The sequence below is a fragment of the Capricornis sumatraensis genome, chromosome X (genome assembly GCF_032405125.1).
Source record: "Capricornis sumatraensis isolate serow.1 chromosome X, serow.2, whole genome shotgun sequence".
Classification (NCBI taxonomy): domain Eukaryota; kingdom Metazoa; phylum Chordata; class Mammalia; order Artiodactyla; family Bovidae; genus Capricornis; species Capricornis sumatraensis.
Genome location: NC_091092.1, coordinates 43,806,258 through 43,821,868, shown reverse-complemented (window position 1 = coordinate 43,821,868; position 15,611 = coordinate 43,806,258). Strand labels below are relative to the sequence as shown.

General features: G+C 41.3%; 1 protein-coding gene and 1 non-coding gene across 5 annotated transcripts in view; one reads left to right on the top strand and one right to left on the bottom strand.

Annotated features, from left to right (window-relative positions):
• MAP7D3 (MAP7 domain containing 3) overlaps positions 1-12,298 on the top strand; it is a 36,218-nt gene extending 23,920 nt beyond the window's left edge. For 2 of the 4 annotated variants that reach the window (XM_068962325.1, XM_068962322.1), the window contains exons 9-18: positions 208-338; positions 598-806; positions 2,685-2,811; positions 4,392-4,527; positions 5,444-5,548; positions 6,552-6,605; positions 8,100-8,202; positions 9,527-9,716; positions 10,844-11,115; positions 12,060-12,298. In XM_068962325.1, coding sequence (XP_068818426.1) covers positions 208-338; positions 598-806; positions 2,685-2,811; positions 4,392-4,527; positions 5,444-5,548; positions 6,552-6,605; positions 8,100-8,202; positions 9,527-9,716; positions 10,844-11,115; positions 12,060-12,067 — 1,335 coding nt within the window. In that variant the 3' untranslated portion in view covers positions 12,068-12,298. The remainder of the gene's footprint in view (positions 1-207; positions 339-597; positions 807-2,684; positions 2,812-4,391; positions 4,528-5,443; positions 5,549-6,551; positions 6,606-8,099; positions 8,203-9,526; positions 9,717-10,843; positions 11,116-12,059) is intronic. The other 2 variants (XM_068962323.1, XM_068962324.1) reach the window with 2 other exon arrangements.
• Positions 8,442-8,513, bottom strand: TRNAW-CCA (transfer RNA tryptophan (anticodon CCA)). Its single transcript has one exon. It is a non-coding gene; the product is annotated as a tRNA-Trp (tRNA).
• Positions 12,299-15,611: the final 3,313 nt, after the last annotated feature.

Sequence of the window (15,611 nt, the reverse complement as noted above, 5' to 3'; positions counted from 1 at the left end):
AATTCTTTTAAATTATTTCTATGACCTGTTTGAATTGTACAATATAAAATGTTAGTCTGGAAGAATGAATGTCTGTACCTAAGTCTCATGCATGAAAGGAGAATTGGGATTTTAGAAGCATTTTATTCAGAATTTTTTTCTTTTGAAAGGGCAGCCGCAAAAGGTAATACTAGTAACTTTTTTATATGATTGTATTGATTTGTTCAGAAATCAGAAAGCGATGAACAGCCCTCAAACCCTATTACTAAGAAGCGTGTACCACCATCGCAGATACCGTGTTATAGATGGTCGTCATCTCCTACAAGAAGGTGGTGTCCACCATCTCCCACCAGTGCTAGGTAAGTAGCTTATTTGCAGCTGTTCCTGATATATGTTTTACCAGGATAAACCTCGCATCAGTGTTTCATAAATAATGTAGTATGCATGGTAACAAATATAAAGGGAAAAGCCTTTAAAAATGGATTTACCTTTTCTCTATTATAAAATATCATATCATGATGTCAAGACATTATAGTGTGTGAAATGGTACAGTAAAAATCAACACATATATATTATAAAGTCATACCAGACTTCCTCCATTAACTGTTTTTTTCCCAGTAGGCAAATTCAAAAGAATTGCCCCTCATCACCTTCACCTGGCACGTCAAAACAATCGACACAGTTTTGTTTTTCCTATAAAGTAATTCCTACGCAGCGTACCGTATTTGCACAAAATGCATTAGGTACTATGGGAATGAAAAGCAAAGCCGTTTCTAACACCATTAACAACTCTGAGGCTGCAAGCCAAGAGGATATGATCTGTGAAGGTGAGTTCCTTCACTAACAAGTTCATTTCAGCAACCAGAAAATCTCAAGGTAGTTTGGGAACTGTCATTGTTATTTTATTCCCCAGTGCAGAGAACTATAGGAAGCAAACTTTCATTAAAGAGCATTGCACCAGTCACACTGGCACAATGCTTGTTTTTTCTTGCCGCAACTTCTGATTTAGCCCCATTTTTGGAACTGATGTTTAGTGTATACAGATGGGTTGGATGAATGTCACGGTCTAGGTGGTCCCTGCAGTTCCTTCCAGCTCTGATAGTGGATGGCCCTTAGGTATTTTCCATCCTTGGAGACAGCGCATCCAGCCATTTGTGGCTGAGCAGGTTTCCATCAGGAGCTGTAGGGTAGTTCTTATGCATAGAGCATAACATGTGTCAGGTCAGTATGTGGGTTACAAAAAATACCATACTGGTTTTTTGACTATCACATGCATTCTTTTTTTTTAATTGAAGTGTAGTTGATTTAAAATTTTATGTTATTTTATGGTGAACAGCAAAATGATTCAGATACACATATATAGATATTCTTTTTCGTATTCTTTTCTATTATAGGTTATTATACTAAATATAATTCCCTGTGCTTATGCTCAGTCCAAATGAGGTATAAATCTTTTATTTTTCTTTTTTGGCCATGCTGCACAGCTTGGGGGATCTTAGTTCCCCAACCAGAGAGTGAACCCAGCAGTGAAAGCAAGCAGTCAAGTAGGACCTTACTGTTTATTTTGTATATAGTAGGGTGTATCTGCTAATCCCAAACTCCTAATTTATCCCTTCCCCTCTGCCTTCCCCTTTGGTAACCATAAGTTTGTTTTCTATGTCTGGGAGTCTGTTTCTGGTTTGTTTTTTTTTTTTTGAAATATAATTGATTTATAAGAATTTTCCACAGTTTGTTGTGATCCAGACAGTCAAAGGTTTTAGCATGGTCAATGAAGCAGAAGTAGGTGTTTTTCTGGAATTTCCTTGCTTTTTCTATGATCCACCGGCATTGCTTAATTTTAAATACACTCATGAATTTTGCTTTTTGAAGGAATTACACAGTGAATTCTTTGTAACAGAAACAGTCTTTTTATTACGGTTTATTTATTCCTGATTTCTTAAAATCCTCATTTTCATATGTAGTTTATTTAAAACAAATTTGTCACATGAACTCCATGTGGTCGCCTTATTTTACTGATAGTCTTGGTTTCTTTGGTTATCCACAGTTAGCCACTTTATGATCAACCAAATATATTAACATACTGTTATCAACACTTAGTGAAATAATATTTATTTAATAAAAATGATGCACAATTTTCAGAATGTATGCTGAATATATTTTTGTTTAATTGACTTAAGATTTGTACACTTCAGGGAATTCCCTGGCAGTCCAGTGCTTAAAGACTCGGTGCTTTCACTGCTGGGTTCATTCCCTGGTTGGGAAACTAAGATCCCCCAAGCTGTGTACCATGGCCAAAAAAGAAAAAAAAAGAAGATTTATACCTCATTTGGACTGAGTATAAGCTTATCTTCCTTCATATTCAGTATATCTTAATCTTTTTTTCCATAGAGGTAATTTAGTCAGGTATCTCAAAACAGCTAAGCCAAAACAGGAACACATTATTTCTTTTGGGGACAAGTAGTTGTTAAAAGTTAACAAAATGGTATTTCTGTTGGTGGCTTGGGTTGGCCATGAGGGCATAGGAATTGGGCTTTTGAACAAAAGCTGTTACATAAATCACTTATAGTTTATTTATACATTTTATATCATGGACATACTGTTGTTGATTTTTTTTTAAACATTGTACATTGTCTTGCACCTCTTTGTTGGACATAGAGGCAGTAAGTTCCCTAAACTTAACTGTTTTGCATGTTAATTTAAACTAGAGTCTGGTCATAAAGGCACACCAGGACCTAAGAATGCTGAGGAGGCAACAAAAATTTTGGCAGAAAAACGACGCCTTGCTCATGAGCAAAAAGAAGAAGAAAGACTACAAAAAGAGATGGAACAAAGGTTGGCACAGAATCATCCTTTCTATACAGTAAATCTTGGTTGGGACCCCAATTCTGAAAGTCATACTTTATCTTTAAGTTAGATGTATATAAATTCTCAAGGAGAACTGACTTTTTCTTCAATGTGAATCAACGTGGGGAACATTTCAAGCAGACAGGACGCTAGTGTAGATGAGTATGTGTTCCTCTTTAGTCTCCGTGTGTCACGTGCTCTTGAGGTGTGCTGTAAAGATGCAGAAAGAGATCTGCCTTCACGTTAAGGGCCTCGCTCTCACAGTAGCACCTGAGTGATCACCCAAGACTGTTTCTATTGGCATTCACTGGTGTCAGCCCCTTTCTTTATTTCAAACATCCTTTATAACTTTAGAATTTGTAAACTTGTTTATGAATAAGTTGCATGCATCATGACCCTTTCCTCCTAAATACTTCCCTGTATACTTTCTAAGAAGAAAAGCATTCTCTGATGTAACCAAGGTATTAATAACTAAAATCAGGAAATTTATTATTTTATTTTCTAATCCAGGGTCAACATACAATTCAATTTGCTATTTGTCCCAGTGACAGTCTTCTTTTTAAAGGTTTTTAAAATGACAATTCTTTCTTAAAAGTTAACATGTGTGTGTAATAGGAAACTAAAAAACACAAGAAGCAAAAAACAAAGTCATCCATAATCACAAGCAGTTTACCTTTTGATGTGTCCTGCCAGTGACATTCTTTATATAATCTTTTCAGTTCAGAATTCAGTCCTTAAACAGTTCATAAAAAATAACATATACACACACATAGAGATGGTAACTGGTAAAGCAACTTTGCTTGAAACTTTTTTGTAAGTTTGAAATGAAAAAGTTATCCCCCAAAATTTGTAAACTTGGAAAAGATACTTCCTTATGTTTTACTGGGTTTCCAATGACCTGTGGGCTGCAAATGTCATATACAGTTGTGGGCTACTGCAGTCTAAAGGTTTCTTGATCTTTGATCTTGAAGTCCATTTGATTTGGGTCCCTGTAATGTAAACCTCTGTCCACAACCTGCAAAGAATAATAACTGATGTTGTTTTTAACTATTATTTTTGAATCACAATCATATCCTTTCCATGTACCTTATATGGGTTTGGGAGAAAGGAAGAGACATTTTGAATAGCAAAAAACCCTGTAACTTGAAGAATATTATTTATTAGTTCATGTAAACAGAGCTAGTTTCACATTTTAAAAGCCCTGAATACCAGTCATTTTGATTGAACTTTCCTCCTCTGAGCACCACCAGACCCTTCTGTAAATTTCCTCTCTCACACCCCCATGTGAGATCAGATGTGAGCATACATCTAGCACAGTTAAGAAGGAGTGGTTATATGTGTGTGCGTATGTGCGCATTTGTATTTTAAGATGCTACTTGATAAAAATCTTTTTCTTCTCCTAAGGGCTAGTTCCCCCTATTTAAATAGGTGAAATTATGCACATCCTGTGGAATAACAAAGAAAATGTAGGGAATCTGGTGTAAATATAAATTGTATTACTATACACAAGCAGCTTCACTATAAAACTGCACATAAAAAGAATTATTATTTAATTTCATTTTCATCAGGAAAATAAAAGATGTAGCAAAGAAAGTGGATGAAGGTCAAGAAGACGAGTTTTCAAAATTTGGAGATGGGCAACAACCAAAGGAGATGAAGAAGAAAGAAAGTCAGGAACAAGAAGACCAAAAAGTAGAATTCCAGGTTTGCTGGCTCTCCTTGAGAACCAGATTGTAAAATTCAATAGAAACCCAAAGCAAAAGTCTGTTTATCCAAGAAAGAAAATGACCAGATGCTGCATGCTCTGGTTGCATTTTTACCTTACAGTCTAGCTTTTACCCAGTGTTGCTGTCAGTCCTCCATTACCATTAGCAGAATCTTGGAATGTTTTCCAGGTGAAATGAAAGCAGCAGATTACAGATTAGTAGTCCTCTAGTTTATCTACATAAATAATATTACAGGTTGGCGTCAAGAAATCCACAGTGCTCACAGAGATTAAATATCCTGTGTGATATTTCCTAATCCTGCATTCTGTGGTGACATACCTGCACCACCCCCCAACAGATCAGTTGAAAATTATGCATGCCTCAGCAATTCACCAATTAGAATGTCTCACTACTGTAAGTTAAATCACCTAGTAAATAAATCCCCAAACTGAGCTCAGACAATATTCAGCATAAATTATTATTATAGCTAATTTATATAACAGTTTTAGTGTATCACTTATCAAAATCAGTTATATGTTTCATAAATGACTATGCATTTGCATTCCTTGAGAAAGTATCTGTAAGAATCCTCTTGGTGCTTTTGAAGTATAAGACTTGGCTCCTGGTACCTGTGTCAGTGGAAGACTACACAGTCACATATTTCAAAATGATAGTGGTCTGACAACCTTGAGGTCCTGAAGGGGATTAACATGCCTTCTAAATCTCTAGCCATAATAGTTAGCCTAGTTCTGTACATTTTTGCTAACACTTTGAAAACTGATGATCCATGAATGTTATATATATGAGTACTCTCAATCCAAAGGTTACATTTTATTTTGGGTAACATCTTACTGTTGCACTGTTGTCATTCAGATATATTGAGAGTCAATGATATTTTTATACAAATTTCCTAGAAAAGTGACGCCAAAATAAAAGCTCAGGAGGAGGCTGACAAACGCAAGAAGGAGCATGAGAGGATTATGTTACAGAATCTGCAGGAGAGATTAGAAAGAAAAAAGGTATGCCTCCTCTCTGTTGGGGGGATTTGATTCTTTGTTTGAAACAATGTTGGACACATGATTCCAAACTATGTTTTTAAAAATGACAAGTGATATGCTAGCTGGGGATGTTTTTCCTCTATACTTTCTCATCTTGGGATCTGACCCCTTCTCCCTAGAATGGGCTCCTCTTAATAACCATAGCTCTTCCTTGTGGACCACTGATGACCATCACAGGGATGGCTCTGTACAGCAAACCGCTGGGAACAAAGTTCCTTTGAACAGAATCCCTTGGGTCATGGTAGGGGTTGGTAGAAGTTTGAGTTTTTTCTAAACTGGACTGGAAATTGCAATAACTGAGCTTGAAGAAGCAGAAGGTGGGGGCTTCTAAGAGAGGCCAAGATGCAGGCTCTTTGTAAGGTTGGACTGCAATTTGTATAACCCATGTGTCTCATCTGGGAGTAAGGAACACCTCAGACCAGGGTGAGGGACTTCCCAGCCTCTCTGTCAGGAGATCAGTCACCTTGAGGAGGCCAGAGAGCTAGAGCTCTCCTTACCTTCAGGGAAGAAGGGAACTCTTAGCCTTCTGCGTGTGCTCTTTCTAGTAACACAACCCGTGACAGCATTGCATTGTTGAGATGCATTCTTTTCATTAACATCAGCTTCACTCATGATCTGTTGAGACAAAAATCATGTTCACAAGTTCTGATTGGTTTGCAATGATATGTGCTTGGTCTAGTAATAAATTTCCACACTGGCAAAATCAGGAGTGAGAAGTCATTTGGATTTCTGCGTTAGGGTAACAAGTACACTTGTCACCATTCAGAGTGTTTTCTAGATGACCGACCGTGAAACTGGGCTTGGAGGAAAGTGCCCACCCAGCTGCTGGCCCAACATCTTGCATTGACTTTGGCACAGACAGCAGTATTGTCTGCTTCTGGAACACAGAAATAATCAACTTCTTCAGGACCAGTGTTTTGTTTTTAATGTTTTCATGTTTGAATTTTATTTTTTAAAAAAATAGAGAATTGAGGAAATTATGAAGCGGACGAGAAAGCCAGATTCGAATGCCTCAAAGGTAGTCCGTGTGTTCCTACCAGCAGTGTATAACAATTCCTGTTGTTTTACATTCTTGCCAACTTTTTAATTTTTGCCAGTCTCTGGTGCTAATGAAATAACATTTCACATTTCCCTGATTATTAAAAAGATTGAGCATGTTTTTTCCCATCTTTAGTTAGCTTTCATGTTTTTTCTTGTGTGGAATCCTTTGTTTAGTCTTTTGCCCAAAACTTTCTGGCTGACTTATCTTTTTCTTACTCATTGGTAGTTCTTTAAATGTTCTAGATACTTCTCCTTTCTTGCTTGTATGTGTTGCAGATACCTTCTCTCAGTTTGTGGCTTATCTTTTCTTATTGCTGTTTGCTGCTACATAGATGTTCTTGATATTTCACATCGTGGAATTTTATCAATATTTTTGAATGACTAATGGAGTTGAGTCCCATATTGGCCATTTGGGGATTCACTTTGGTGAAGTGTCTTTTCAAGTCCTTTGCCCCTGTTTCTATTCAGTCACTCGCATTTTTCCTACTGATCTGTGGGAGAATTTACAAGGTCTGCTTCTGAGCCCCTTGGATATCTGTACTGCAGGTATCAGCCCCCAGGCTATAGTTTGCCTCACACTCTCATAATGTCCTTTGATGAACTGAAGCTTATTTTAATGAACTCAGATTTAGCATTGTTTTTTCTTTTATGGTTAGTGCTTTCAGGGTCTCTCATAAGTATTTGTTTATCCCTCCCCCAATGTCTTGTCTTTTGATGGTTTGCATTCTTCTCAGATCTTTTGGGGGGCTTCCTTGGTGGCTCACTGGTAAAGAATCTGCCTGCCAATGCAGGATATGGGTTCAGCCCCTGGGTGAGGAAGATCTCCTGGAGGAAATGGCAACCTACTCCAGTATTCATGCCTGGAGAATCCCAAGGACAGAGGAGCCTGGCAGGCTACAGTCCTGGGCTTGTGAAAGAGTCAGATACAACTTAAAACTAAACAACAGGTCTTTTTATCCCCAGATTCTTTGTTCTTCACCATCTGAGCTACAAAACTATGTTGCCTATTTAAAATTGCCTAGTTGTGGTCATTCACATCATGAAAATTTAGAATAGAAACGTCATTTCTGAAAAGTGATGGCAGTTACCCTCTCAGAGAGCAGGTAGCACATTGACTTGAGAAGTCCTGCCTCAAGCAGCAGCCAAGAACATTTTAGCCATGGTACCCACTTGAGCTTAGGGCTCCAAGGAGGCAGAGCCTTTACACCATCCCAGAGCTGTTGTCCCTTGGCTCTCATTCAGGGAAGTCTACCATTTTTGGCTGTCTTTCTGTAGCTGAAAGACACAACTTGGGTCACCTGTCCTGTCCTTTGTAGATTCTTGGGGCTAAAGAGGTTAGATTCCTTTTTTACCTTTTAATTGAAATGACAAAAGTTAGCAATCAATCCAGGCATGAAATCTGTCTTCTCTGAAATAACTGTCAGGATGATTGAATGGTAGATGCAGTCTTGACTTTCTTCTCTCGTTGCAGGCTACAGAAACATTGAGCGGTGATGCATATGAGGAGGACGAGGCAGATGATGAGGACGAGGCAGAAAGTGACAGTGATTCCTTTGATGACATGCGTCCATCAGGTTTGCTTGCCTTTTGAGTTCTGAAGTAAAGTCACTCAGTCGTGTCTGACTCTTTGCGACCCTATGGACTGTAGCCTACCAGGCTTCTCTGTCCATGGGATTTTCCAGGCAAGAGTACTGGAGTGGGGTGCCATTTCCTTCTCCAGGGGATCTTCCCCACCCAGGGATCGAACCCAGGCCTCCCGCATTGCAAGCGGACTCTACCCTCTGAGCCACCAGGGAAGTTCAAAATAACACTGTGACCCCGACGTGATTTGAACACGCAACCTTCTGATCTGGAGTCAGACATGCTACCATTGTGCCACAAGGCCTTCCCTTTGAGTTGTATTCGTCACCATTTAGGAGCTAGACTGTCTAGGTTCATCCAGACTTCCTCTGCTTGTGAGCTGTTTGACTTTGAGCAAGTTACTTAACCTCTCTGTGTTCAGTTTTCCTATCTGAAAAGGGGGAAGCTAATATTATTCTCCTGGGGTGGGCATGAGATTGCAGTGAGATCCCGAAGTACTAAGAATGGTGCTTGACACATAGTAAACTCTCAATAAATATTAGCTGCTACGACAACTGTTCTTTTGTTTTGTGCTGAGAGACTGTAGATGGCAGCTCTTTCTCAGCTCAGTGTGAGGCTTACTAGCATCTCACAGTTTAGGACCCCGTGTGGCATTCATGACTGACCATAGGTAGAATGCCACTCCCTGCCTCACAGAGAGAAAATGAGGATCCTGGCATTACAGTGCCCCTAAGGTACATTGTTGAGTCTCATTCCCAGGTGAGTGTGAACCACAGTAATGGCATTTGAAAAAACACAGTTGGTCCACCCTTTATGCCTTAGTGGGTATCAGGCACATGGGAACCCTGCTAGCTACTGGGGCCAATGGGGTGCCAGACATGAGCAGATGGTGGTGCTGCCACATGCTGGTTGCACTAAAAGGAGTTAGGCCAGAATGTCATTAGAACAGGAACAGGAGCAGCAGAGGGGTAGGCTGGGCCTTAGGCCATTGACAAAGGTTAAGATCAGAGGTGAGACTAAAATGAGAGGGTCACCAGAAAGAGGGACAAGAAGCACGGAGCTGTCCTGCCCTCTAGCCATCATGACTTGCTGGCAGAGGAGAGAGGGCACGTTCCTTCAAGGTGGCCCTTGGTGCTTTCAGGGCACAGTGGGCTTTTGCTCTGACCCTGCCTCCCCAGAGTCCTGCCTCCAGACAACTCCTGTCTTCAGGTAGACATCCCTTGCCCAGACTGGCAGGCTCACAGCCTTCACTTTGCTTGTCTTTATTGTTGAAACTCCAATTTTAATCTTGCTGCCTTTTTTTTTTTTTACCTCTAGCTACTATAAATGGCATGGATTCATCCACAAAACCAAAAACACATTTTAAACATGTGAAGAACACTAGCAAGTTTTTAGATGTGACTTCTAGCCACATCCATAAAGAGACAAAAGCATTTTTAAATACTGACATGAAAACCTTTGGACCAAAAGGAATGAAAGACCCTTTGAATCAGACAGAGAGTACCAGGTGAGTCACTCAATGAGTTTATCAGAATACACCTGGGAGGGGTTATGATTGGCATCCTTAGAATGATGCACAAGATTACTGACTGCACTCTTAGTTTGTCCCAAACGCTATGTCAAGTGCTCTACTTAAAGGAACAAACTCAGTAAGGATGAGCATCCCCCTCCTTACAGACTCGAAGACTGAGGCATGGGCTTCCCTGGTGGCTCAGTGGTGAAGAATCCACCTGCCAGTGCAGGAGACGTAGGTTTGATCCTTGATCTGGCAGATCCCCCTTAACCCTGGAACAACGAAGCCCAGGCACCACAATTATTGAACCTGTGCTCTAGAGCCTGGAAGCCACAACTAATGAGCCCCACTTGCCACAACTACTAGGGTGTGGCCCTTGCTCCCCACAACTAGAGAAAAGCCCGTGTAGCAACAGATTCCAGCACATCTAAAAAATAAACAAAATTATTTTTTAATGAAAGAAAACAGAAATGGAGAGATTATGAGCCTTATTCAACCCAGCATCCCACAGTTCAAGGGCAGAACGTAAATTCAACCCAGAAATACCTGATTCCATTCTGAGTTTTTATTCACACTGGTTAGTGTTGTCTCATACAATCAGGGAAGGGGACGTTGAGTGACTGCAGTGTAACAGACATTTTATCTGTCTAAATTCCCATTGCAACTCTGGGCATGATGTTAAAGTCGTCATTGTACATTTGGGAAACTGAGGGTCAGAGGTAAGGTCAGAAGAACAGGACCAAATTCTTAGAAAGGAAGGCTCATTGGGTGATTGCCTGAAAAAGAGTGTTATTTGCCACTGAGGAAAGATATCTGGGAGCCATTTTATAGCGTAACCTTGAAAGTGACATTACAATTTCTGCCATAAATACCACCATTTCAGAAGGGGAAACTGATTTTTTTTTAAATCCCAGAGACCAAACAACTCAGATAATTCATGATCTAGCTAAATTTGACTTGAAGGTTAAACTCTTCTAAACTTCAGTTATTTCTATCATCAATTTTGTGGACCACAGTTATCCTCTGAATATGAGTTTTAGTGTATTAAAATAATAAAGCTTCTGTCAGGCAAAGCCTTGGTTTGGGGACAGTCAGGATTATAACCAAATATCTCTTTCCAGATCCTCCACCAAAAGACCAACCAACCGAGCAGCAAAAACTGGAAAGGTGGAAATCAGCAGCACTGTGGAACCTACCAAGAGTTCCCGTTCAGAGGCACAGAAGTGGGTATGCGACCAAATTATCGACTTCTCAAGAGAGGCAAAACCACCTGGGTCCAGTTTCCCTCCTGAGAGCCCAAAACTCCAGCCGAGAGGCTCCATGACATCCTGCCTGAAACACCAGCCACCCGTAGACAACAAAAACAGGAGCCAATCTGTGCCTGCTCCATCAGGTAAGGCCTTCACCCATTTCCACAACCCTCCTCTGTTTCCAGCTGTGCCAGAGCTTGGCACCATGTAACTTTGGAGGCGAGGGAGAAGACAGTGGTGGGTCTAAAGCTAGGTTGAAGAGCCCCCCATTGGTTAGTTTCGAGAACATTCATGACATGACCAATTGTTAATATACAGAGTAGGTTCGTTTCAAACAGTGGACTCCTCTGCACTCCTGATCCACTGGCTGCTCTTCAGCACTCAGGTCATTTAGGGCGGCGGTGGCGGTGGTATAGTTGCTGCTGCTGCTGCTAAGTCACTTCAGTCGTGTCCGACTCTGTGCGACCCCATAGATGGCAGCCCACCAGGCTCCCCCGTCCCTGGGATTCTCCAGGCAAGAACACTGGAGTGGGTTGCCATTTCCTTCTGCAATGCATGAAAGTGAAAAGTGAAAGTAAAGTCGCTCAGTCGTGTTCAACTCTTAGAGACCCCATGGACTGTGGCCCACCAGGCTCCTCAGTCTGTGGGATTTTCCAGGCAAGAGTGCTGGAGTGGGGTGCCATTGCAAGTCATGTTCAACTCTTGCAACCCCATGGACTGTACCCCGCCAGGCTCCTCTGTACATGGAATTCTCCAGGCAAGGATACTGCAGTGCTTTGCCATTGCCTTCTCCAATTTAGGACAGAGGGTTGGTGAATTTTTTGGAATTATTCCCTCAGTTTGTGTATCCAAAACCAAAAGGCCTAGGTTTTTCTTTCCTTGAGAAGCTCTGTTTGAAATTGAGAGGCAGCTTCGACCCATTTGGAGGTTGGGGAGCATTTATAAGAGCACCAGTATGGCAGCAACTTGGGGTGGAGGGCCTGCTGCTGAGGGTCCCAGGCCAGCCTCAGTGTGGGGCGAGGATCCACTTGGTATGGAACCAGTATCTTCACTAATAAACCTTTCTTTTCTTTTTCCCTCTGTTCAGATATGTAAACCTTTTCCAGCCTAGAAGAGAATCCATTCTCCACTCTGGATTTTGACCTCTGGGCCCACTTTTTAGAATTTGTCTGCTTTCTGCATCAACCCAGCAAAGAAAATGACTCTCAGAAAAAAATATCATCTTAACATATCTCAGAAGATGCTCATATCATCTTGAGTTTTGCCCATAAGCAAGGGTTCTGAGTAAAGAGTCATTTTGCTGTAAAAATCTCCATTGTCTGTCATTCTTGTATTTTCGTGCCAACACATTTGTGTATCAAGTGTGTCTTTGTAAAATGTTCACTCTTAAGCATATATAAAATGCTAAGAGAATCTTACACCAAAACAAAAGTTTTTTGTCAGTACCTATTTGAAATCTTAAAATCATGTTTACTGCATTTAACAATTAATTTGTTTTTGTTATTTAGTTGCTGAGTCGTATCTGACTCTTTCCAACCCTATGGACTGTAGCCCACCAGGCTCCTCTGTCCATGAGATTTCCCAGGCAAGAATATTGGAGTGGGTTACCATTCCCTTCTCCAGGGGATCTTCCCGACCCAGGGATCAAACTCATGTCTCCTGGATTGGCAGGCAGATTCTTTACCGCTGAGCCACTAGGGAAGCCCCAACAGTTGCTTTAATTTAGCAGTAAAAACTCACATTCAGTCTGGTAGAGAACATAATGGGTCTTAAGGGTCTCAAGATTCCTCACACAAGGTTTGTTGGATTGTTCTTAATATACAAATACAGAAAGTTGCAAGATAGAGTAAATCACATTTTATCGTTAATGTATGTTTGTTTCTAACTGCCATAGTCTGCCAGTCCTGGGCACAGACACTGGTTACCTTCAAATGCTGGCGGTCCTAGAAGGTGTAATTTTTTTTTTTCATCTTTCCTGCTTTTGTCAGCATTTCATTTTGGAAGTACATATTGAGGTTTATAAAAATTTGTTATTTTTATTGTGTACATAAGACAGTATTTGGCTGTTGTCTGATGGGGTTTGTTCAATTCCTCTGCATGTTTACCATGTATAATCTTTTTCTGCTTATGTTCTCCAGGCCTGCCGTTCAGTATACACTCAGGCTTGAGATGTGGAACCAAAATTGGTTTGCCTTTCTCTAGCCACTAGCTGCAAGTGTGTAAAGGAGCAATGTTTTTCTTCGGTCCCCACTGTAGATAGGCACAGCACGTACACAGTGGACATGCACACATGTATATACACATGTGTACACAGGGTATATGTTTCCTGAAATCCACTGAATCATGCTTAAATGATTGACTAAAACTTGAATTCAGATTAGTTGTCCTAATGCTAATGAGTTTTCTGGTGGGTCACAAATGAAGCAGGCCCATCTTCCTTTGTAGCCACCAGTCTTGAATTAGTAAAAGGAAGTAGTTATTCTTTCTGATTCCCTAGTTCTTTGCTATTCAGAGTACTGTTATCTTTGTTATAGATCAGAGCTTGGTGCCTTAGATTTTAAAACTTTATATACACAATCTCTTTTATATAAAAGGCAGAGACAATCATTGTAACAAAACGTGTTTCTGATATTTTTCTGCGCAAATTTCACGTGTTGAAACACTGTTAAACCTTCATATGTGTGCTCTATGCAATAAACTTTGCAGGTAAAGCAAGTTTTCTTCATGTTTTAATAGCAAAAAACATACTGAAGGTGGTATAAAGGTGACACCAGCTTGTAACCAAGCTATGAACACAGGCAGGCAGTATGTTTAATAAATAGTCATCACATCCTCTGATGCCCCTCTGCAGCCACTTGGTGGTTTGGCAGTGTGCCACCGCGTGCGACATTAAGGTGTGAATTTCGAACTCTGGTTTTCTCCCTGCACCTGTTTCAGTGCTTGTTACTCCTGCCTGTGATGGCTCTGACTTATATTTGAGGCCAGTAATTAAAGTATCTTTCTTTTTACTGTGGTAAAATTTACATGAGTGGCATTTAGTACATTTAAAATGGGCAACTGTCACTGCTGCCTAGTTCCAGAATGTTTTCATTACCCTAAAAAGAAACCCAGGACCCTTAAGCTGTCACTCCCCATTCCCCCCTGTGCATCCCTTTTAAAGCTCATATCTGGTGAGCCACACGAGGAAAACACAGTTGCTCTTGACAGTCTGCGTGTGTGCTCTGGCAGTCATTGTGCTCTGTTACACGCACATGACATCACTGTTACTGTGTGTGGCCAAACCGCTGTTTGGATCTGCCCATAAATGTTTAGCTTCTACTCTGGAAACATGTTCCACTCCACTGGGTTTTGTGTTGGATAAAGGTGCGGTCCTTGTTTATCCCTGATCTGTGGCATCTGGTGCTTTGAGAATAGTGGCAGCTGTTCCCCACTTGGCATTCCGTGCCGGGCCATGCACTAGGATTGTTGAACCAGGGCATTCCTTGGTAAGCACACAACCTAAAACACCAATATAGCACCCTCCTGACAGCTCTGAGGTGTTGGACACTGACCCGGCCTCCACGCTTGCCGTAGGCTGGTGTCCTCTGGGGACACACGGGTCACCTCACGTTTCCCTTGCTCTCTGGAGAACCTCTTGGTGCCCACTCCCCTGAGGAATAGGCCCCTGGCCTCTCCCGGTGTCACCCCTCTCCCCTCCCTAGAGTGCAGTTTCAATCCCCAACAACCACAAAAATGCAGTAAAAACATTGGAAAGGATGCTGGACAAGTCTGAAGACCTGAATCCCACCTGAGGTGGCTGCAAGCCCACCAGGTGACTGCGCACATCACGGACCTCTCTGAGCCCTCTGGTGTGGCGAGTTGGGAAGCTGGGCTCCAATCACAGGGCCTTCAGTTCTCAGGAGTCACTGACTCACTGTGGCAGGAGCTAAAGGGTTGAGAAATGGGCATAGAACTGTAGCAGCAGCTGGTGCCAAGAAGCACAAGCCTGAAGGCAGACTGTCCAGCATGTCTTATCAGGGAATATCCAATAGCCGCCCCCCACCCGCCCCCACCATTCACAGGCCTGGTTGGTTGCAGACCACTTTGACCTCAGTCTCCCTTCCCACCAGTCTACTTTTGAGTGTTCCTGGATAGGCTTGTCTCATAATTTCTCAGACTGTTGTAATAACCGTAGTTAACCTGTTCTATATGCCAGATACTTTAGAGGCATCATTTTAAACCCACACAACAACCCTGTGAAGTGTGGGTATTCATTTTTCCCTAGGACACAGACTCGTGGAGGTGGGTATTTGTTCAATGTTATACAACTAGAAAGAGGATCTGGTGCTCAAGTCTAATTCTAAAGTCTTGGCTTTTGCGGTGGGTAATATACTATCTTTGGTGCTAGAGATAAAAATAATTGCTGTTTGTTGAATGGTTTTCTTGGATGTTGCTTTTCTTGCATGCCAATCGGTTGCCATGCTTAATAAATAAGTATTTGTATAATCATGTAATGTGCATGTGATTCTGCAAGGTAGGAATTCTGTCTTGTTTTACAGGCGAGGAAGCCAGCTCAGAGAAGTTAGGTGACCTGCCCAAGGTCTCATACTTAGGAAGTGGCAGTGCAGCCAGGATTGGAATCCAGGCAGTATGGCTGCAG